General features: G+C 45.0%; 1 protein-coding gene across 1 annotated transcript; it reads left to right on the top strand.

The window, feature by feature from the left end:
- Positions 1-841: 841 nt before the first annotated feature.
- Positions 842-12,329, top strand: LOC119162028 (uncharacterized). The gene is made up of 2 exons (XM_037414512.2): positions 842-887; positions 9,677-12,329. The coding sequence occupies exons 1-2, from the start codon at positions 873-875 to the stop codon at positions 10,787-10,789; spliced, it is 1,128 nt and encodes a 375-aa protein (XP_037270409.2). The 5' UTR covers positions 842-872; the 3' UTR covers positions 10,790-12,329.
- The last annotated feature ends 3,695 nt before the right edge of the window (positions 12,330-16,024 follow it).

Raw genomic sequence — 16,024 nt, 5'->3', positions numbered from 1 at the left:
ACAAAGGCCTCTCCCATGTTCCGCCAGTTAACCCGGTCCTGTGCTTGCTGATATGGTACATGCCCACAGAAAATGAACAACAGCGCTAACAACATCACAACACGCATTCTCTCGTTTTCTATTCTTATATACTTAAATAACAAACGAAGCAATATAGCACGATCATATCAAACAATTTGAAGCACAATGTAAGTTCATCAAATGCTCTACAGCATGCTAACGAAAAGGCTTGACTTTTGTTCGCCAAGCAGGAGAGATGAACAAAAATTCGCAGTTTTGTTTCCACAGTAACGGGCGTTCTCGCTTAAAAACAACATCTGTACAAAAAAAAACGCCACCCTAATTCTCTTCTACCACGTTTGTATAGATGTCGCCGCGTGGAAACGGGCAATTATACTCCGTATAAAAGCGTCTCTGCAAATCGCTGTCATTAACCTTCAAAGTCTGCCTCTTCAATTCCCGCCATTGTGTTGAGGCGTGCGTAGTCTTCAGCAAAGCAGAAAAAAATGGGGTTGGAGGGGGGGGGGGGGAGAGAGCGGAGGAACGAGGTCTGTGTAGCGAATAAATTACGCATCGTGGCTATAGCCGTGGCACGCGTCGCACGAGCATTTCCGACAAATCGACTTCTCCGGTCTGCAATCAGCAAAACAGCCACGAAAAAGGAACGAACAGTTTAAAAATTAGCTGCGAAGACCCAGAACCCCGCGTTGGAAGCGACAAAAAATTCTGAGATATTTAGGACGCGTGCCTTAACGACGACGTTCGCGCGTGAGCGAGTACCGGGGACAGTGGCTAGGTATATAAAGTCATTTGCCTGACAGCTCGTCACTGCCGACGCATCTTCGACAGCTTCCAGGATACGCAAGCGTGATATGAGGCTGGTTTTGGTAAGTCGCATTTCACATTTATTAATATAACTGACTGCTGTAAGCTAAGATTAAGACAGCAGGAAATCGCTTGTTTGCTGATTTGAAGTTTTCCAGAACGTTGCACGAAATCGGTTGGTTTGTCCCCCGGTAAAATGTTTTCATGAAACATTCCTGTTGTAAGCCCCTGCCTGAATTCGTAAGGGTTCTTATCAGTGAGGTGGATGAATTCACCGCACACAACGTAACGTTATGGACATGGAAGTCTTTTATAGAACTGTGGGATAAAGATTTCACCCTTAGTCCGTCTTGGCCCTCGATCATCATAAGGTTGATGTCGTCAGTATTTCTTTCTGGATCTTTCGGCACATTTCTCACATGAATTGGTTCACCATTGTGCTCGTCTTGTCTGCTATTGAAATGCGTTACGATATACAGTAGGGATATCTTGACGCGTTTTAGTGAGTTGATCTGACTCACTGTTTACATTCTGAAGGTGCAAGTAATGACATTTTATTACTTTTTCTTTAATACTAGAGCATTATTCCTGATTACCTCATTTTTATGTCCCAGGGGGTATTTTCTTAATGTGCCTCACAGCATACATTAGCGTGCTTTTAGTGAATAAAAATTAAGATGACTTGTCACGCCATGAACAAAATTGTTCAAGGTCACAGCACAGAGGTGCAATGCGTTAAAATTCAAGCATTAGGTTAAAGCACTGCTGTCCAAACACTGGACTGCTTGATCTGCTGAACAAAGCAGCCTCTTATGGTTGGACTGAAGTTATTTTAAAACATCATAACAAAGTACAGATAAAAGATAAGTCTATTTGGAAGTTTGAATATCATTAACAGAGGAACTTCATTATGCAAATTCTATTTTAGGAAAGGAAAGTGAAGCGTCATGAAAGGTGCTGTGTTCGTAGAACTGTGCTACAAAATATTAACACATAGATGGTGCTTTCGAATGACATCAATCTTTTCACATTAAATTGAAAAGTTGTTTTGCATAAGCGTCCTAGCAAGTAAAGTCCGTTCCCGTGTAGGAAAAGATGAAGTTCATTCTATTGTCCCACTATACTGATCAACAACAACATGACATTGCAAATGCTTCCCAAAAAAGAGATACTTGAAGACATGTTCCTTAACCAAAATTCACATAATATATACCTACGCAGCCATCTCCACAAATATGTCCTAAGAAAGTAGGAGGGCGTACCGAAATGTAATAAATAGTCGTGTAAATTAAGCTGTTGTGTCCGAAAGTCAGGTTAGAGTGAGGTCAAATGCGGCAAAAATTTAGAGTTCCTAATAGTGTTCTTTGAATTCACTATTAACAGCTACATGTCAATGCAGAAAGTTTCGTTTGTACACAATGTGTGGGCTGCATAAATGCGAGCATGTTCACCCATGCAGTTAAAGGCGTGTTTTAAAAAATAAATAAATAATGCACCAGATGTCCCATTTCACCGCAACCTGCAGCGTGAAACGAGGCATAGCGGGGGGCAAAACGAGACAGAGTGAAAATATTGCATTTCTTCATATTTTGCCGTATAAGCACATGAAATTCACTCCCTGGGGACTCGCGCAGTCTTCATGAGCCCACTTCTTGCTCTCCACGCATTAAATCCAGACAGATCACGGCCCTGTGTTGCTTCAAAACTCCTAGCAGATAAAGCACCCCCAGTCTTTCCTTGTGTCAAAGGTGTCTTTTCCTAAACGCTTTCACTTCTTTAGATTAATTCAATGATTAGAGGCTAGATTTGTTCTGACGCATCTTCTTCGCTACTTTTGGCGTCTTGATGCAGAGTGGCACGGGCATTTCTTGGCTTTCAACTTCGTCAGCCGTGCTTTGTGAGGCGATAAATTTCGGACTTTCTTTCGCTTGTTACTTTTAAATTTTCAGTATGAAACAAATATTATTAAAACTCAATCCGAAGACGTGTTTGTAAACGGCTTGACTTCAACATTATTTCAATTTTTTCATGCGCCTTTCGAGAGTATTCTTGGGAACGTGGTACAGACTTGATGTAGTGCGAATGGAGTGAGTCCTGTCCTCAACAGCAGTTAGTGTTGTTTTTTTCATGTCAATTTCTACCAATGAAGCTCTATATAATGTTTTCTTGTACTTCCTAGCCCTCTTAAACAAAAAATACAATGTATAATCAGTATGAGTGAATGGTTCACTCAATAAGACACTTTTTAAGGCATTTTGATGTCTAGATGTCGCATTTCGCCCGTCCCACATGCGCGAATTATAAAAAATTCTGCTTTGGCATCGTACTGTACTGACGCAAAAATACATTCATGCAAGGATCCGAAAATTCGGCCGAACAGAATTTCGCCCTTTTTACACGGGTCACAAACGCACCGACACCAGTGCGTAATTCTTCCTGCGTGAATGGTGTGAGCAACGATAAACGTTTGCACAAAAATGGTAAACAAACACAAGCACCTATCGCTGAAATAGAAAAATAAAGGGAAAGTGTTTTTGTACTTGCTACAAAAGTCGGCAAAGTCAAAATGTTGAGTTTTGCCCCGTATATCATTTTACGCAATTCTACCCTACGTGTTTACTTGGGATTTAATAATGACAGCCTTAAATGAACAAAATTGTGCTAGTTTTTTCTTGACGAATTTACCAACGAGGATGTAGCATATTAATGTAGCACTCAAAAGCAAGAAAAAGAGAAATATTAGGGTAAATAGGGTCAGGTTCAAAATGGTATATTTAATTGTATTCCCTGCATTTGTGAGGTGGCACGTCTTATGCAAGAATTGAAAAGAAAAAAAATGATTACTACAAAGCACTACGCTGTACATGCAGTCACTTCGACTCAGTGCTTCGAGTCATCTGCATATTTACATGCAGTGCCAGCCTCGCAGATACAACGCAACAATCGTGTAGCCAGACATTGTTTCTGGGAGCGCTCAGCCATATTTTATGAATGCATGGAGGGAGCTTGAGCCTTTGCCCTTCCCGACTACGCCAACGCGACGTCACAGAGTATGCTGCTCCACCTAGTCCCACAGCGTACTATTTTGTCGCAGAGATGAGTTACGCAAAGGATAAATTGACAATTATCATGGAGCATGGAGCACTAAATTTAAAAAAAGTACATACGGATTTTTTTTGTCTGTATTCTCTTTGCACTTTTACCGCTCAGATGAAAAGGATAATGGACGTACACCTGATTGCAGGAGAAAACTATATAGAAGAAATCCATGTGTATTTCTTGATATCAGCCATTTCACCTACTCAGTTTGCTAGAAAGCGTTCATGTTGAAAGACAGAGCGCCTCAAAGCGACATGAGACGTAACTGAGCCAAAATAAATGAATACTGTTGCTGAAGAACGTGTCCCAGAGTCCACCAAGCGCACCTATGTGGCTGCATTGAACCGATTGAAAGCAATTGGAAGCAATCAATGCAGGAAAACAGCGAGCACGTGATTCGACCTTTGTTCATGGCACTACGCTCACACGTCGCGAAGATGCCAGCGAGTTCTGTGAAGGATATGTTGGAAGCAGTACTGGCTTTCGAGTCAGTGGTACTGGGCTCTGCTTCCATGTATACAAAGTAGAAAAATGCCAATATCTCGCCCACCTAGCCCTTTCCGTCCCTCACAAGTGCCCTTAATAATGCAATAGAACTGTGCCGGTCTACTGAAGCGTTTGTGTGAGATTAACTTATTCTTGCGAGACAGTCCGATACCGATTTCAGTCTTCTCGGAAGCCGACCTCCCAAATGGAAGGACGCCCATAGGGTATATCCGACATTGCAATCCGAGCATACCATCGTTTGCAAATGAAAGCGCCACAATATACATAAAGCGGAATGTGCCTCACGCCGAATTATAAGTGCTAGACCTCTGTTTTAACTCACTGGAAGTCACCGCGGTACAAGTGCGAATAGTACACTGAAAACTGAGTGTAATTCGTTGTACATGAGTTCATGCAAGAAGGTCTCCATGGAGGCTCTCCTAAAGAACATTTGCACATGGTGTCCCGATCCTCGAATAATCTGTGGTGATTTTAACGCACATCACCCGCTCTGCGGAGATAAGAGTGCTGATTGACGAGGCAAGGAACTTTTAGCAGCAGCGGATGCTGATGACATGTGTGGCGAACGATGGAAAAGCAACATTTTTTTTTTGGTCACCAGATTCATCGAGTGTGATAGACCTTGTATTACACTGCGCGTACTTTCTGGTATCACCGGCAATGGCCCCATACAGAATGGGCAGCGACCATTTCCCCATATTTACCAATATCATCGGACTTGGGACCACTGGTCAAGATTTTTGCAATGTGACTCGTTGTGACATGTACAGAACAGCGCTATAGGCGAGTCCTCTGATGAGCTGTTCGCAGATGTGTTACGAAGTAAGCGAGCGGCTACATCGCTGCTGAAATTGCCCGATCATTTCCTTGCTTCTCACTTGAAGTTAAAAGAACCTTTGCGCAGCATGTAGAAGAGTGGAGCGAAAGCTCATGAAAAAAGAAAAGAAACACATCGGCGAAAACTGAATATAACCGAATAAACGCTGCCATTCGCCGCTTAACAAAAAAAAACTACGCAGACTTCAGTGCGCTGCTTTCTGTGAAAGTTTATCGCAGTTTACAACCTTGACAATAATATGGAGAGTCATAAATAGTCTTTCTGGAAAGATCCGCTCTCACTGGCTATTCGAAACACTCTCTTTGAAGCAAGGAAAAGATATGCAAACCCTTGCAGAAGATTTCGCAGACGAATACACATCTGGCAGATCAGCAGGAGAGGCAATACCTCTGCCACCTCGATTATCCAATACATAGGATATGCGGTTTACATTTCGAGAGCTGTATAGGACGTTACGCTAATTAAGAAGACGCTATGCTGTTGTCCAGATATGATCAGCAATGAGACGCTGACAAATGTGCCATATAATCGAAGGCGCGCCCTCTTCGACTTATTTAATCATGTCTGGAGCACAGGAGAGATCCAATTTGTATGGAAGACAGCATGAGTGGTGCCAGTGTGAAAGCCCGAAAAGATCCTGCGAGCCTATTCTCATATTTACCGGTATCGCTAACAATATGTGTATCTAAGTTGACGGAAAAACCCATATGCACAAGACTAACTTGGTACCTTGAGCAAGAAGGAAGATGGCCCGCATGTATGAAGAGATTTCGCCCACGGCTGAGCGCCCAGGACAGTGTTTTGAACCTGCTGAGCCACTTGAAGCACCACCGTGTCAGCGACCTCTCGACACTCGCCGTCTTCACGAATGTTGCCAAAACATATGACTGTGTTTCAAACATGCATCGTCAACAGACTCCAAGCCATGATTGTTTCGGGAAATGCTCTTCGTTGTGTACATGAATTTATCGCAGACCGGCGTGTCCAGGTTAAGCTTGGATATGTCATGAGCGATGAGCGAAGTGTTTCCCTTGGCGTTGAACAAGGAAGTGTTCTATCTCCCTTGGTTTTTAACGCTACCATGGCCAGCCTTCCTGGCACTCTGACAGTACCTCTGAAAGCAGTTAACATATCCATCTATGCCGATGATATCTGCATCTGGGTCTCAGGGTAGCAATACAAACGTCTAGCCCTGATAGCACAAGGCACCATTTCAATCATTGAACGACATTTGTCAACACTTAGCCTGTCTTTATTAGCAGAGTAATCTGCATTCATGCTCTTCCAGGGGGTGCGGTGATAGTCAACGCGTCTGTCGCTGAATATCAGAGGCCATTCCATTCGTCGCGCGATGAGTGTCCGTTTTCTGGGTGCTACCATTAATGATAAGTTATTATGGTGACGAGCGGTTGATAGTATTGTAGCCACATCCGTGCAGAGACTAAACGCTATTCGTCGCATGACAGGAGTACGCTGGCGCAACAATCCTAAGTCGATGCTTAAGCTGAATGCTGCGCTCATAACAAGCCGCACTCTTTACCAGCTGCCTCTGATGTTGCCATAATCGAGCCAGTTTCAACGCTTAGTGGCAGTGCACAAGAAGGGTCTTCGACTGGTGATGGGAGTCCCTCAGGCGGCATCAAACAAGAAGGTCAGCGATGAAGCCAAGTATCTACCACTTCGCCTCCTGACGTCTAAGGCTTTGTTGACGCAGCTATCAAGACTGGGCGAGTCCTCCACAGACATGGTCCTTCTCCGGCGGCTAAGAGCAAGACCTTACTCACATTTTCACGTGGCGATGAAGACGACTCCATATTTAGGCTTGAAATCACCTCAACGGAGCCTTATCGACCCGCCATGGTCCTTTGTGAACGTTGCATGTAACTTCAGGGTTCCTAAACTGCCGACAAAACGCACTGTTCCCGCTGAGGAAGCCAAGTATCTGGTGTTGGACCATTTGAGCGTCATGTACCATGGTCCCCTACAAGTTTTCCCTGACGGATTGGTGTCCACACAGACGGCGAGCTGCACAGCGGCTTTCTGCATACCCTTCCTGCGCGTGTCATGGTCAGGCCACCTAGATCGTGTTCCGTCGTCCACAACAGCAGAAAGAACAGCAATCACCGTGGCTTTGCGAAAATTACAAAAGCTTTCTGCACGAGATGTGGTAGTGCTGACCGATTCACAGTCGGCGTTACAGCGACTACATCCAGGGCTACCTCAAGAAAAATTCACAACAAAATCTCTGGTCCTCATTAAACACCTGATCGGCAAGAGCTTCAATGTGAAATTACAGTTGATCCCATCCTACGTTGAGATTGAAGGCAATGCAAAAGCTGATGCCATTGCACGGGAAACGTGGACTTGCATTCCGAAAATAGGAGCTCCCAAAACTTACCAGAAAAAAAAAACTCGCCCCGTATCTGCATGTAATCTGCAAATATCGTCGAAAGACGATAGTCTTGAGTGTGGAGAGAGTGAACAAAACATTTATTTGATGTTCTGCGCAAGAAAATCGGTGAATGGTATTCCGGAGGCGCTGCGTTGCCTCGAGCGTGCAGCGGAGGCGAACGAGCGCAAGGAGGCACGTTAGCCACGAGCGCCATCTTACAGTTATCTCCGAAAACGAAGGAAGGCCTGCGTTCCTGCGGAGAAAAATGCATGCATTCTCGGAGGCGATAAGGTGTAGAACGCAAAGCGAAGGGCAGGTGCCACCACCGGGTCGTTTTAGCAAAGCGTCGGTAAAATTTCGTTTTTGAGCCCCGCGTCGCACTGTCAGCGCAGCGTGTTTAACGCTGTGGTCCTTAGCATTACTTGTGTGTGCGTTCTCTAGTATAAAGGCACACATACAAAACATCGACGCGTTGTTATGGTACCTCAGATATGCGCAAAGATTGCTTTTTAATTGATAATCGCACACGTAAGAACGCTGATCCTTGAGCAACATTGGTGGGCGCTGCGGAGGGGGTCGGCCGTTCGGGGTATTGGTTGGAGCTGTTTAAAGTAACCGGTTCGCGGTAACGGTGGACAAACAGACAAATGTACAGACAGACAGACAGACAGACAGACAGACAGACAGACAGATAGACCAAAGTTTTTGCATCGAAGGTCCTCAAGAAACACTATCGTCCTTAAAACAACAATGTAATACGGAATCAGTTCAGAGTGATCCAGAGGTTTTCGCATCAGTCATGCGTAATCCACGGACTTTCCGGAGAACAAGCGAAACTGCTTTACCAGATAAGAACTGACTACGCATATACCCTGGCTTGGTCATACAAGACTGGGCGAGGTGCTTGCCCGTTTTGTGCGGTTTATGGTGACATCGGAGACATCGAACATTTCATTTGGCTGTGCCCGCAGTTTGACAGAGAATGAACAGAGATGTTACGCAGCTTGCAGAAATGCTGTCACAAGCACGAGGCATTGGAGGGTGTCATTTTCCCTGAAGGACCCTCAACGACGAGGAGGAGCGTGCAAGGGATCCTCATGATTTCCCTGCGAGACACTGGGCTGAGTGACATTTGGTGACTCAGGCGCAGCAATTGTCGGTTTTTTAGGCCAGGCTCACTTCACTTTTGCAACATCGCAACCAACACCACCATCAACACGTACAGAGTGAAGTCGACTCTACGCACACACCGCGGCTTTTGTCGTGTCTGGTCTTTTCTTTTGTGTCCGTGTTTTCCCATCCTGAGCATGAATACGTACAAACTAACTGAGTCCTCTGTTATTCTATGCGTTACAAGGTGGCCATGTCCTGGTTAGTTTAAGTGGTCGTGCGACCACCCCAGAGAGGCTTAGACTACGCGCTCCATCCCCGGACTGAGAACAAGGAGAAGAAGCTCCGATGAAGTTTGAATTATCCTTGCAGCTTTGTGCTAGAATCGGTGGATGTCAATCTTACTTGGGCAGTCGCTCTGCTCAGTGGTTGCAGTGCTCGGCGGCTGACCCGTAAGACACTAGTTGGATCTCGGCCGTGGTGATCATAATTCTCTGAAGGTGAAATCCAACAGTCTCGTGAACTCCATAGGTGTTCGAAGTGTTTGGAGCACTGAACTAGGGCGTCTGTCGTAGCATGACTCCTTTCATGACGTTGAACATAACAATTAAATGAACCAGACAGGTTTCCCTTATATAACCCTACCGTTACATAGCGGGAATCTGTATCATATATTTTTCATTTTTTCAGTTCTTAAAACTTGATTACTAACGTCACCACACTACCACAATGATGCACAATCTTTATTGTGAGGTAAGGAAAAACAAATCTTCGGCCGCACTATAAACATATAGCGGGCAATCATGGCATGATAATGTACAATGATGTACAATAACATGTCCGAGTTCAACTTTTCACCTATATATTAGCACTATGAAGCTCATTTTCCTTTATCTTTCTTTTAGGAATCGCTGCTGCTGGCCATGCTTCTGGCTCAAGGTAGCCGTGGCCATCAGAGCATCTTTCACGCGCCTATAGTAAGCCTGCAGCCCATCGCCGCACCGGCCTGGCCTCACGGTGGTAGTTACGCGCACACACACGTGCTGCCCTCGGGACCAAATTATGCGGACCAGCGCTTCATCACCCATGGCGCGCCGGTGATCCACTATGGCCACCATGCACCAGCCATCGTCACCGTCCACAAATCTAGCGCAAGACCTCTCGTCTACGGCGGGTGGCAAGCGCCAATTTCAGCGTATGTTAAATACGTTAAACCGGCTACCATAAAGACTCACGTTCCGGCACCCGTTTTCACGGCCCTGACATTCAAGCACCCGTTGACTACCACCAAGTTGACCCACGCCCACCATCACTACCACCCTCAACATGCGGTCACAGCCTATACCCAGACGCACGTACCACCTCCTCCAATTGGGCGCGCCATTGTTACCAGTTATTTTAACGTACCCGGTTCAGGTGTCTCTGGCGCTCCCGCAGGCTTCCCATCTCTGGGCATCAACGACCACACTCCCGGTGTCTCCAACGTCCATCCACCAGCCACCGGTTTGGCGTTCTTAGGTGATCACGACGTAGATTACAACCGCCGCAGCTGGGTCAGACCTTCGGTGCCAGTCTACAAATCACTCAGGGGTGACCACGTCGAAGAAGTTCGTAGCTCGACAGGCCCATCGGTGACTGCTGAATACAAGCCACAGGCTGTGCACCCCTTTGTTCGTCTGAGCGACAGTGACGATCAGATATCTACGAGGAAGGAACCGAATCTCGCCCTGCCTTCGAGACAAGCTTTGACGTATCCCGTTCCTTCGAGGCTTGATGAACCGTCGTTGGGACTTGCATCTTTGCAAGAAGATTCCCAGCAAGCGCAGTTTGGTTCCAGGGTGCCGCGCGGTGCAGCAAGACGACGGGGTGAGGGAGCGGGTCCCGGGTTCGGAGACCGCGGAAAGCTGCGTTGGCCTTTCGAAATCGACTTTGCCGCCCTTAATAACACTGAAGCAGAGTCACGTGGCGAATCATATGAGGCACCCTCTTACAGTGATGCCACAGAAAGCCCCGCCTAGTTGCTTTTATTGTTAGAGTGATGTAATAATCACTTATCTGTAACATCTATCTATGATTGTGTTAGTTTGCGGGAGTACCAAACGTAGACGACGACAGTGCGTGGCACAGTGGATAAACCTGACCCCACTAGAACAAGCCATTCTGTTCGGCTGCTTGATGTATGCAGGTTTTTCCTGCCTCTGTATCATAACTAGTCTGCTACTACGCCCTTCAGCAAGCTTTGACGTTCAAACACATAAACAAAGTTGAACCAGGGTCGACTTTCTCGTTACATCTAGCCTCTGGTTGATTAACTGCGCATGTTTCAATTTACCCAGTCACGCAGTACTATTTTCTTTGAAGTTCAATCGGTAATAAAGTTATTCTTACAAATGCTGTTTTCGTAGAGGTTACATCATTCGGATGTTCATTCTCGTGGTTGCACTTTTAAAGCAAGCATGGCTATTCTGTTCTTTTTTATTTTTTAAGAGAAGCTCAACCACATTCCGGTGCATAATAACAAATTTACCTCTTCGAGCAAAACATGAAATGGAAAGTATGAAACACACTAAAAATATTTCTATCGTGTCACTAGAATTGCTGGATTGCACCAGAATGATAGAGAATTCGCAGTGTTTCACTGTTCGCAAGGTTTGCTCTGCTCCCTGCCAAGTGAACATTATATTTTTGTCAGCATATTTTTTTGTTCGTCATATTAACGTATTGGTGCAATTCTACATTACATGGAAAAGACTTTCAGTGGGAAACACGTCCTAAGCGCTGCATGGGATTTTAAGGAAGTTCGAAGATAAGAACACAGTGTAATAATATTGTCTCACTTTTGGTTTGATGTTTGTAGCTTTCTTCTTTGTATCCATTCTTCATCATTGTGATAGACTATAACTCATTTAATCAGCTTTCTACTTTTGTAGAACTATATATGTACCACTACATTTGTATTGGTAGTTAAGCGTTAATATATCATATGTATCACAGCTTAACGTGTATTTATTCATTGCCACAGATCACCATGAACCTATTTCCATATTTGTTTTGCATATTCCTTCAGTAAGGAATATGAAGTTCCATGTCTAAGCATATGGTTAAGATGTGTATGTCATCATCATCACCATCATCATCATCATCATCATCAGCCTGACTACGTCCACTGCAGGACAAAGGCTTCTCCCATGTTCCGCCAGTTAAACCGGTCCTGTGCTTTCTGCTGCCAATTTATACCCACAAACTTCTTAATCTCATCTGCCGACCTAACCTTCTGTCTCCCCCTACCCCGTTTGCCTTCTCTGGGAATCCAGTTAGTTACCCTTAATGACCAGCGGTTATCCTGTCTACGCGCTACATGCCTGGCCCATGTTCATTTCCTCTTCTTGATTTCAACTATATATGATATCCTTAACCCTCGTTTGTTCCCTCGTGTGTAACCTCATGTGTATGTACTTCATTATAAATAAATGAAAAACTTTTGTCTATTGCGGGCTTCTTATTTGTAAACAAATGTACCATTCTGTCGTTGTCAATAAAAGCTTAAAGGTTCTTTGACCGCGAGTTTTGTTGCTATATTTTTACAGTAGTTTGTAACTTTTCATCTGGTATTACCAAAATTAAATTGTAAATGCTCTAACGCACCATAAAATAACGCTAGCCTCATTACTTCAAAAACGTTTTGCATCAGTTCGAAAACCTTGCCTTAATACCACAGGAAACTTGCACCCCGCCGCGGGGAACGCTAGAGACTACTGCGCTCAAGCTTTCGGGACGCTGAACGTCAATGGCGTCACGGAAACACGAACATCACAACCATCTTCGTTTCCTCGTATATCGCTCAAAACAGGAACAAGAATACATAAGTGTTAAAAAATTAGATTTCTCTGGCTGATAAGAACCATGTTTTGATCTGCTGTTCTTTTAAAGTTCACCATACCCACCATCTTTGAATTCTATTTATTAAGCATTGATTCTGCGTTATGGTTTCACTGTCCTCTCGTATAGCATAAAACCTCAACGGTAAAAGTCATCTATTCTCTTCAGGTTGTTAAGAACCGTCGCTGACAGAGTTAATTTCATTGAGACCAAATGAATATTCGCACTGACGACATGTGAATATCAGCATGATGAAGTTTGGGATGCACATATAACCAGGCTGACGGCAAGCGCAGCAGCGACAGTGAAGAAAACGTTCAGTAGGTACATCCAGGAAGCGCTCACGTGGTAGAGAGCAAACACATCCGACCTATAGGGAAGAACGGGTACGCATAATAAAGCATTTTAGAGACACGAATCGGCATGAGTCATGACGCCACGGTTACATTTGAGGTGTTTGTACAAGCCATTCAAAAGCAAACGTCTCACACATTCACTTTCTTTGCAGTGCTTGACAAGCTTTTTTTAATGTCATGATATGGTTGGAATGAGAGTTCGTTCCCACGAGCTGCCGTGGAAAAAAAAAATAGATTACACAAACACAAGTGTATATGCATTTTGGAAAATATAATGACTATTCTATAGCGCGGGACCATAATACTCGAATGTGTAGTTTTAATAACCCCCAACGCGATGGTGTTGTGGCTAAGGTACTCGGCTGCTTATTCACAGGTCGCGGCAGTGAATCCCAGCCACGGTGACTGCATTCGATGGAGGCGGAAATGCTGTAAACCCATGTGCTCAGATTTGGGTGCACGTTAAAGAACCCGAGGTGGCCAAAATTTCCGGAGCCCTCCACAACGGCGTCTCTTATAATCATATGGTGGTTTTGTGAGGTTAAACCCCACACATCAATCAGTTTAACCACAAGTCGACAGAGGAAACATGGCGTACGCTTAACACAGATGTTTTCCAATTAAACTGCTTGGAAAATGTGACTTTGGAATGAGCAACTATTTTAGCGGGAGGTTAAGCCAGCTAATCAAAAGATACTGTTTTCATGGGTGGTGTAAAATTCCACTGCCCACATCGACTCGCCTTCTCAAGGCCGGCAGGTGCAATTGTGACGTTTTACTGACAACGGCTGAGGCTGACGTCCATCCTCGGTTGCTCAATGCTTGAAAAAGTCCTGCGCGCCAAGTGCCACAGCTGCAACGCCAGCGCCTGCAGCGTTGCATATGCGGCGCCTTGAGTGACCATAAACGTATCATTAGCTATTGATTAGGCCTACTTATACTTTGATGTCCTGTGAAATAGGAGGGAACCATATTTCTTGGCAAACTTACGTTTTGTGTATCTACCATCAACGAAATATATAATTATTTGAAAAAAAAAATTCAGCTGTTGTGCGCGTGCCTGACATCTAGTTCTTTAAGTTTTTATTTACATATCTATTTATTTATTCATATATTTCCCTCCTTCTATCTTTCTTTCTTAGTTCTTATCTATATATCTCTCTATCTATATATCTATCTATTTATCTATCTACCTTTCTTTCTTTCTTTTTTTTTCTTTCGCATTTCGGAATGCACCTGTTTTCTTCTTTCATTTTGGTTCAGGCAACAGCGGTGATCATTGATTTATTGATATGTGGGGTTTAACGTCCCAAAACTACTATATGATTATGAGAGACGCCGTAGTGGAGGGCTCCGGAAATTTAGACCACCTGGGGTTCTTTAACGTGCACCCAAATCTGAGCACACGGGCCTACAACATTTCCGCCTCCATCGGAAATGCAGCCGCCGCAACCGGGATTCGAACCCGCGCCCTGCGGGTCAGCAGCCGAGTACCTTAGCCACTAGACCACCGCGGCGGGGCAGCGGTGATCATGCTTTCATTACCAGGCAAGAGCAAAACATGGCAGCGCCAAATTTCTGCCTTACAAACGGCTGCTCGCTGACAAGCACCCTGGGGAAACATCCCCAATTATCCGAAAACAGTGCATACAAATACGCATGGGACCCGTGCACCTGCGAGGGCCTATTTGTGTACACTCGTGAATTACGTGGTGGCGGCGGTATAGTGCGTGAAGTATGCCACGAAGACCGAAGTCTCTCTCTCATGGAAGGTTTTAGTCATAAGTTCCAGAATGAGGAGTGTTCAGAATTCTATGCCACGGTGGTCTAGTGGCTAAGGTACTCGGCTGCTGATCCACAGTTCGCTGGGTCGAATCCCGGCTGCGGCGGCTGCATTTTTGATGTAGGCAAAAATGCTGTAGGGCCACGTGCTCAGATTTGGGTGCATGTCAAAAAACTCCGGGTGGTCGAAATTTCCGGAGCCCTCCACTACGGTGTCTTTCATAGTCATATGGTGGTTTTGGGACGTTAAACTCCACATATCAATCAAATCAGCAATAATTATATGCAAGAAATTTGATAGTCAACACTGGAACCAGCATTAGAGTTTCACGAACATTTGGCTCTTCTTGCGAAGTATTTCGAAGACCCTAAATTAAGAAGCTGACCGTGAGGGCACCCAGACGTAGGCGATTCGATAGGATAGATAGATAGATAGATAGATAGGTGATTTTCAATGGCGCAAGGGCCAATCGATGGCCAAAGAGCGCCATTTCGATAGAGACTAGAGATATGAACAATGAATGTTATGATGCGTGGCTGTAAAAGGGCCTTAAAATGCCTCGCGCTAACGCGGGTAAAAACATAGAAGCATTAAAATCGTGAGATGGACGTGAACTACGTGCAATAATACTAAATGACGTGGCGTCGTGATAGTGGGACAGTGACGTAGTTGCAGCCACTGCGGCAGCGACCTCTCTTCTGAGATCGCGCTACGAAGCGCCTGAATATATGACATTAAAAGTATGTACAGTCGCGGCCACTGTAAGAGGGAACACGGAGCGGGTGACCGCGCTTCGCGGAGCGCCACGACGGGCGCCGTGCGAACTATTGCGGCGCAAGCGCAATAAGCCCCACAGGTGGAGTTAGCTGCGCGTCGTCTGCTACGGTGCCTCCCACTTCGCCTCGAAACCCAGATTGCGCGCGCGCTTTGGAATACACAAACCCTGTAGCAATGGCGCGCCAATAGATAGTATTATAAAGCAGTTATGAAAGCCCGCAGGCATGCTGTACGCCTAAATATTAACTGCGCCTTTTACCTCTAAAAGTTCCGTTTGATCACAGAGGGTGGGTTTCATAATTGGCATGCTAAGGAAGTAAAAAAAACTCGCACGACAAACAAGAGATACTGATAAACCTGTGCTTCAGATTTATTATATATACGATGAAGCCAAGACCACGGTTGCAAATGAAGCTTAGATGATGGTCTTCTTCCTTTCGGAGACAATCGAGGCAGCA

This window comes from Rhipicephalus microplus, chromosome X, assembly GCF_043290135.1.
Source record: "Rhipicephalus microplus isolate Deutch F79 chromosome X, USDA_Rmic, whole genome shotgun sequence".
In the NCBI taxonomy this organism is placed as follows: domain Eukaryota; kingdom Metazoa; phylum Arthropoda; class Arachnida; order Ixodida; family Ixodidae; genus Rhipicephalus; species Rhipicephalus microplus.
The sequence above is the reverse complement of the archived record's forward strand: the minus strand, read 5'-3'. Positions and strand labels throughout refer to the sequence as shown.